The sequence below is a fragment of the Nicotiana tabacum genome, chromosome 4 (assembly GCF_000715075.1).
Source record: "Nicotiana tabacum cultivar K326 chromosome 4, ASM71507v2, whole genome shotgun sequence".
In the NCBI taxonomy this organism is placed as follows: Eukaryota; Viridiplantae; Streptophyta; class Magnoliopsida; order Solanales; family Solanaceae; genus Nicotiana; species Nicotiana tabacum.
In genome coordinates, this window is record NC_134083.1 from 44,931,470 (window position 1) to 44,939,082 (window position 7,613).

The window sequence follows — 7,613 nt, forward strand, 5'->3', positions numbered from 1 at the left end:
ATAGTTGGGAGCAGTTGGAGCAAGAGTTTCTCAATCGTTTCTATAGCACAAGACGCATCGTAAGCATGATCGAACTTACAAATACTCATCAAGGAAAGGATGAGCCAGTTATTGACTTCATCAACCGCTATAGGAGCTTAAGCCTCAACTAACAATTTATAATGCTCCTCAACGCACGATCCTAAACTGCAAGTTATAATGCTCCTTGACGCATGAGCCTAAACTACAAGTCATAACGCTCCTTAACTCACGAGCCTAAACTGCAAGTTATAATATTCTTCAATGCACGAGCATAAATTGCATGTTGCAATGCTCCTCAACGCATGAGCCTAAACTACAAGTTATAATGCCTCTTGGTACATGAGTATATATTGTATGTCACGAAGCTCCCCAATTTTTAACTAAATATTTAAGACGTAAGGCTTTTCAAATTCGAGCAAAGTCTTCAAGTTGTAAAGCTCTTCAAATTTGAGCAAAGTCTTCAAGTTGTAAAGTTTTTCAAATTTGAGTAAAAACTCAAGTCGAAAGCTCTTCAAAGTCGAGAAAAGAGTTCAAGTTGCAAAGCTTTTTAAATTAGAGCCAAACTTCAAGATGTAAAGCTCTTCAAATTCGAGAAAAGTTTTCAACTTGTAAATCTCTCCAAATTCGAGCAAAGTGTTAATGGTTGCAAAGCTCTTCAAAATTGAGCATGTCTACAAGGCGCAAAGCATTTCGAATTGTAAGCTAAATCTTCAAATTACAACACTCCTGGATGCACGAGCCTAAACTGCATGTCATGAAGCTCTTCAAATTTGAGCAAAATCTTCAAGTTGCAAAGCTCCTCCAAATACGAGCTTAAATTGCAAGTCGCTATGCTTTTTAATGCAAGAGCATAAACTACATGTTACTCTTGGCCTGCAAGAGTATAAACTGTGTATGGGACAAAAAATAAAGAGTCTGCTAGGTTGAAAACCTCGAAAGAGGTGGCCTAGAAAAAAGTTAGGACATTAAAAAAAAAATAACTCACCCATTCTGAACTATGGTATGACTTGATCTTCTTTACCGAGGTACGTAGGCAGCTTAGAGTTTCATTCTAAGTTCAGTCGCATGAGTTCAAAAGATACATATTGCCCCGATCATTACTAGAATGAGGCATGATGGAATATAATCCATAAGATTGGAACTTAAAAAAATCGGGCTTACATGTATTCTTTCGTTGAACTTTGTGCCTTATCAAAGATTGATGCTTCAAGGGGGGCAAGCCTCAATAACAAATTGGCAAGTCTCAATAGCAAATTGGCATCTCTGGTGGATGGATGTAGTCTTTTGCTGTAATTTGGTGATGAACTGGGTGAAAATGACCTAACAATCGGGTGTTTTGGGGGTAAAATAATATTCAGTGGGTCGGGTCGGTCTGGATGGTTTATGGGTGGGGTAAAATCCGATTTGGGGTGTGCCTTATTTAATGGCCAGTCAGAAATAGCCACGTGAAATTAATAAAATGTTAATTTAAATCTTAAGTCACCCGTTAGAACTAAGGGCATAACTATACTAAGTTTTTAACGGTAGGGTCATTCTTAGCAATATAACGAGGGGCATTTTTAGACTGGAGTTGATACGTTAGGTGCAAGTCTGACCCTTTTCCATTTATTATAATGTTTTGAATATCCTTGAAAAGTTTTTTCTCATAGGATAAATGAAAAGTTTAAAATTAAATTATTATAAATATTGAAAAGTGTCATTATTTCTTGAGACAAACTAATAAGAAATAATGTTACATAAGATAAAATATAGTGAGTAACAAAAAGATGTTCAAAAAATTGTTTGACTCATAAAATTATATGAGATTTTGATTACTAGAAATATGATACTAATCTCGGTATAAAATTTAGAATTATATTTATTTAATATTTAATTATGAATACTAGCAAATATCGGTTAAAAATGTTATATCAAAATCTTAGTATTCCCTTCATTCAGTTTACGTGATTATATTTTACTAGATATTGATTTAATGAAAGAAAACCTTTGAACTTATGTTAAGCACACTATAAAAATTTATGTTACTATAAAGCATAACATTAACGTATAATTGAGAAATTTAAAGTTAAATTATTATTAAATATAAATATTTTATTTTGTCGAGACTCATTTTTTTTGTTGAGATGAACAAAAAATTAAGAAGTATCACATAATCCCAAGATTAGTGGAGCTTGAGAGCAGTTTAATTTTGTCGCATAAGAAAGAAAGATTAGTTTAGTATAACTATGAAAAACGAAAGACGAATAAACAAGACGTGCTCTCATGCTAGGCTACCGTTCTTGTATCCTGTTGCCTCAAGATTTTTGCAGTAAGAGTTAACAACAGTTGTTTTCAATCAAAAGAATCGCCTTACTCGCTTCAGATAAATCGCCTTCATGCTAGGCGCCACCGCGTCACCACATCTGTCCCCGCCATATTTGTACTCAAATCCCTACAGTTTCCAAGATCGAAAGCAATTTCTCATCAAGTTACAGAAATGCAAAAGCATAAAACAGGCAGCTCCAATTCACGCTCATATAATCAAGAATGGCAATAAAAATGATCCCTTTATTTTATTCGAGCTTCTTCGAGTATGTTCTCGAAGCTGCTCCATCGAATACGCTTCCAAGATCTTTCGAAAAACCTCAAACCCGAATGTTTTTCTCTATACTGCTTTTATTGACGTGTTTATCTCTTCGGGTGCTTACAGTGATGGAATTAGAACTTATTTTCAAATGGTTAGAGATTTCATTTTACCAGATAATTATATTATCCCTTTGGTCCTGAAAGCATGTGGGTCTGCTCTCGATTTGAACAGCGGTGAACAAATCCATTGCCAGGCCATGAAATTGGGATTGTGTTCGGACAGATTCGTGAGGTTAAAGCTAGTGGAGCTTTATGGAAAATGCGGAGAGTTTAGTGATGCAAAGAGGATGTTTGATGAAATGCCTCAAAGAGATGTTGTTGCCTCCACTGTTATGATATCATGTTATCTTGATCATGGATTAGTGCGTAAGGCGATGGATGAATTTTGGCTGGTTTCTACCAAGGATAATGTTTGCTGGACAGCTATGATTGATGGGTTAGCTAGAAATGGTGAAATGAATATGGCATTGGAGTTATTCAGAGAAATGCAGATGGAAGGTGTGAAGCCTAATGAAGTCACAATTGTTTGCGTTCTATCGGCTTGTGCGCAGTTGGGAGCACTAGAACTTGGTAAATGGGTTCATTCGTATGTGGAGAAGTACAACATTGAAGTTAATCATATAGTTGGTTCAGCTTTGGTGAACATGTATTCGAGGTGTGGAGATATTGATGAGGCAGCTAGCCTTTTTGAAGACTTGGAAGCTAGAGACGTGACCACTTATAATTCTATGATTGTGGGATATGCATTGAATGGTAAGAGTACAGAGGCTATCAAAATATTCCAGAGACTGATACGTGATGGAATTAAACCAACAAGTATAACATTTTCTGCTGTTTTGAATGCATGCAGTCATGGTGGGTTAGTGGACATTGGATTTGACATCTTTGAAAGTATGAAAACTGAATATGGGATTGAACGGCGAATTGAACATTACGGGTGTATGGTTGATCTTCTTGGTCGTGTGGGACGTCTTCAGGAGGCTTATGATTTTATACAAAGAGCCAATATTGCTCCAGACAATATAATTTGGGGGTCGCTGTTAAGTGCTTGTAGAATTCATAAAAATTTTGAACTAGGGGAAAGGGTTGCAAAGATTTTAATGGAGTATGGTGCTGCTGATTCTGGAACATATATTCTTCTGTCTAATGTCTATGCTTCACTGGGTAAATTTAAGGAAGCAGCACAAGTGAGAGCAAAGTTGAGAGAAGAAGGCGTCCAAAAGGAACCAGGTTGCAGTTCAATTGAAGTGAAAAATGAGATCCATGAGTTCCTTTTGGGAGACATTAGACACCCCGAAAGGGAAGCAATATACAATAAACTGAAGGAGCTGGACGATATGCTAAAATCAGAAGATTATGCTCCAGAAACCGATGTCATCTCACAAGATATTGAAGAACATGAGAAAAAGTGGGCCTTGAGCATACATAGCGAAAGGCTGGCAATATGCTATGGCTTGATCTCAACCAAACCATGTACCACTATAAGAGTTGTAAAAAGTCTTAGAGTTTGCAATGACTGCCATTCAGTTATTAAGCTTATATCTAAGATTACACAGAGGAGAATTGTTGTAAGAGATCGTAATAGGTTTCACCATTTTGAAAATGGTGTTTGTTCTTGTGGTGATTACTGGTAAACATAACATATTCTTTTCTCTACGTTCTTGATATGATGCTATATCCATCTTTGGATCCATCTCACGACTAATCCAGGAAGATAGAAGTAAGAGTGGAAGCTGTAAATACTGAGGTTACTGGATTAAATATACAATCTTAAAGTGAATAAACTGAGCACAATACAAAAAAAGAAAAAAAAAAGAAAAAAGTTATGTGCTGCATTAGAGAGATGGCGAAGAGGTTAGCATGAAGAATCTTATGGTACAGTGCTCGGTTACTGACAAATAGGCCGACATTTACTCGTTTCTTGATTACCCTTTAAGGTGGCTTATTTTCTGGTTCTTTCAGTGTCTAGGCTGAGTGATTGATCTAGTTCTGCAAATAATCTAGTGTCAAAGAAATACATCATGAATGAAAGTGGTTCAAAATTCATATATATCATCACGATGCCTTAGCATGACTAGATGAATATCTTTACTTGCATTTAAATTGACTCATTACTTCCTTTGCATGTTTTATCAAAATAACTATGTGCTGATTAGCTTTGTCAAATTTTAGCATTTCCACTGCAAATATGGTACATGGCTACATGCCAGGCTAAATTCATTTTGAGATAGTATTCAAGATTGGAGTATCCTTGTTTTGGGGGCATCAAAGCATGCAAAGAGGATATTGGAGTTCATGTTTTTCGAGTAGTTTGTGGTTGAAACATGAGTGGCTGTTCATCTAATTGGTTGAGGCTTGGACATTTTATTATGAAGACGCAGATCTGAGAATAGTACTTTATCCAAAAATACTAAGCAAGCTAGTTTCTATGAATTTTGTATGAATACTTGACATTGCTAAAACAGTTCAAATACTTAATTTATATGCTTCTTGATTGAACTATGCTTTCCGTTTTATAATAGGAAAGAGTTCGGTCTGTAAAATACTTCCAGATAACTCCTTATCATTGTCCTTGTTGAATGTACAACTTTAATTCATACCACCTAATTATAGTTGTTGTCCCTATTGAGTTGTACAGTTGTCAGGTATTATACTTATGTGTAGTTGGTTCAGATTCTTTCATACGGTATCACAGTCTCTATTTCCACATCCGCAGGTTAACATGTGAATTTCAAAATTGGGTAACATACACGCAGGAGGGTGTTGAGTTATATAGTTGTCACTTGTCACACATGAATTGCGCAATGGTTTCCAAAAATGTTTATAAAATTGGCCTTGCTTCTGGAAAATCCTTTTGGCTAGTCACATGATAACTACTATGGAATGTCATGTATTGCTATGTTAGAGTTCAAATTTGACATTAAATAGTACTCTATTATAATTCTTTAATACATCTTAAAATGATCAGATCCCAGTGGTGTCTCCTTTTATTATTTTAGTCTAATTTTCTAATTTTTCATTAAAAAAGGAAAACAAAAGAAAAGGAAAGGCCAGGTCGAAGTAATATCTCGTCTTAAATTATTTAGACATGTTTGGTAGATTGACTTTGCTTGGGTTATTTTAGAGTCGTGTTTTGCTATTATTAAAAATCCAATGATCAACTATTATTTCGTACTAAATGGTTTTGTACTATAATATTATAATTAGTTTTTTTTTATAAGTAATTATTTTATTACCAGTAACAATATGTACAGTATTTAAAAGAAACAAAACAAGTAAACAGAGATTGGACAACCCCAATCTCACCATCGCTACCTTCTATTCCCCTACACAATTCACTACATCAGTCTACTACTTACAGCTACCATGACATCTAAGGATAAAAGTTTAGCTTTTTAATTGTCCTTGCCAGTCTAGTCTCCTTGGATCCTCTGCAAATTACTTCTTGAATGATTAGCTTTATCAACACCTGGTTTGGTCGATTTTTCCCCGGAACACTCTCATATTTCTCTCATGCCAGATATGGTATACACAAGCAGCCATTAGTCATTCTAAAGATCTCAACACTTGTAGCTCTGCCCTTAGCATTTGCTTCTGCCCATAATATTTCATTCTGCCAGTTCATGGCATGTCTGTAAATGCCTTGCCATCTCAATAGCTTCCACCATATCTCAACACATACTCCACATGAGAAGGACAAATGATTTGTAGATTCATAAAGCTCATTGCATAGTGGACATCTTGCATTGCCAATGACTCCCCTAGCGATAAGTCTATCTCTGGTAATTAGCATGTTCTGTACAGCCAAGTTTAATACAAAAATCCATTTGGGTAATCCGAGGTTGTTACATGTTAGTTTCCTCCATGATACTTTTTGGAAATCACCTCTCATTTGTAAATACAACTTCTTGATAGAGAAATGCTTCTATTTCAAAATATCATCCATGCCTATCCCCACATCTTCAATGTAGCTTCTTGCATTTATGATTTTCTGAACCACCCATGAGGCTTGCTTGGGTGCCTTGATCCAGATTGGTTCCTGCTTCCCATAGTACATATGTAACCATTGGACCCATAACCTATCCTTCTTTTTGCTAAGATTCCATAATAGTTTGCAGATGGCAGCCTTGTTCCAGGTGTATACATCCAGGATATTGAATCCCAGAGTTATTTTTGGTAAACATGCCTTCTCCCATGATAGTAGAGCCTTGCTTGAACTTTCTGAACCACCTGTCCAGAGATAGCTTCTGCATGAGCTTCTATCCTCTTTAGGATCTTCTTTGGTAATATAAAGATCTGAGACCAGAATATCTGTATAGAGAACAGAATAGTTTTGATCAGTTGTAGTCTTCCTGCATATGAGAGGTATTTGGTAGTCCAGGTCTTAATTATGCCCGGAATTTTCTCTATTAGTGGTTGGCATTGTGAAACAGATACCCTCTTAGTGCTTAGAGGAACTCCCAGGTACTTAAAAGGAAATTCACCCTTAGAGAAATTCAGCTCACTTAAGATCTGTTGTTGGTCATTACAATTCACCCCTCCAAAATAGATAGAGCTCTTACTCACATTGGCTTTCAAACCTGATGCTTTGGAGAAGAGATCAAAGCATTCATATAACATACTCACAGATATGACATCTCCTCTACAGAACAACAAGAGATCATCTGCAAACCCCAATTGGACTATCTTCAATTTCTCACACTTAGGATGATAGTTGATGTTTGGATGTCTCTGCAAAGTCTTAAGCATTCTACTCAGGTACTCTTTGGCTAACACAAACAAGTAAGGAGACAGTGGATCTCCTTGTCTAAGTCCTTTTTTAGCTTGGAAAGGCTTTGTTGGGTTGCCACTAATTAGTATAGAATATGAGAGAGTACAGACACACTTCATAATCCAATCAACAAAAATAGCAGGTATGTTCAGGTTGTTTAAGATTTGCTCTAAGAATACCCATTCAATAGAATCAT

The 7,613-nt window shown here is 36.0% G+C and overlaps 1 protein-coding gene across 1 annotated transcript; it reads left to right on the forward strand.

Annotated features, from left to right (window-relative positions):
- The first annotated feature begins 2,212 nt into the window (after positions 1-2,212).
- LOC107776879 (putative pentatricopeptide repeat-containing protein At5g59200, chloroplastic) lies at positions 2,213-5,145 on the forward strand. The gene has a single exon (XM_016596825.2). The coding sequence runs from the start codon at positions 2,397-2,399 to the stop codon at positions 4,278-4,280; it is 1,884 nt and encodes a 627-aa protein (XP_016452311.2). The 5' UTR covers positions 2,213-2,396; the 3' UTR covers positions 4,281-5,145.
- The last annotated feature ends 2,468 nt before the right edge of the window (positions 5,146-7,613 follow it).

Excerpts from the sequence above, each read along its gene's own strand:
- LOC107776879 (XM_016596825.2), top strand. The coding sequence starts at position 2,397 with ATGCTAGGCGCCACCGCGTCACCACATCTGTCCCCGCCATATTTGTAC.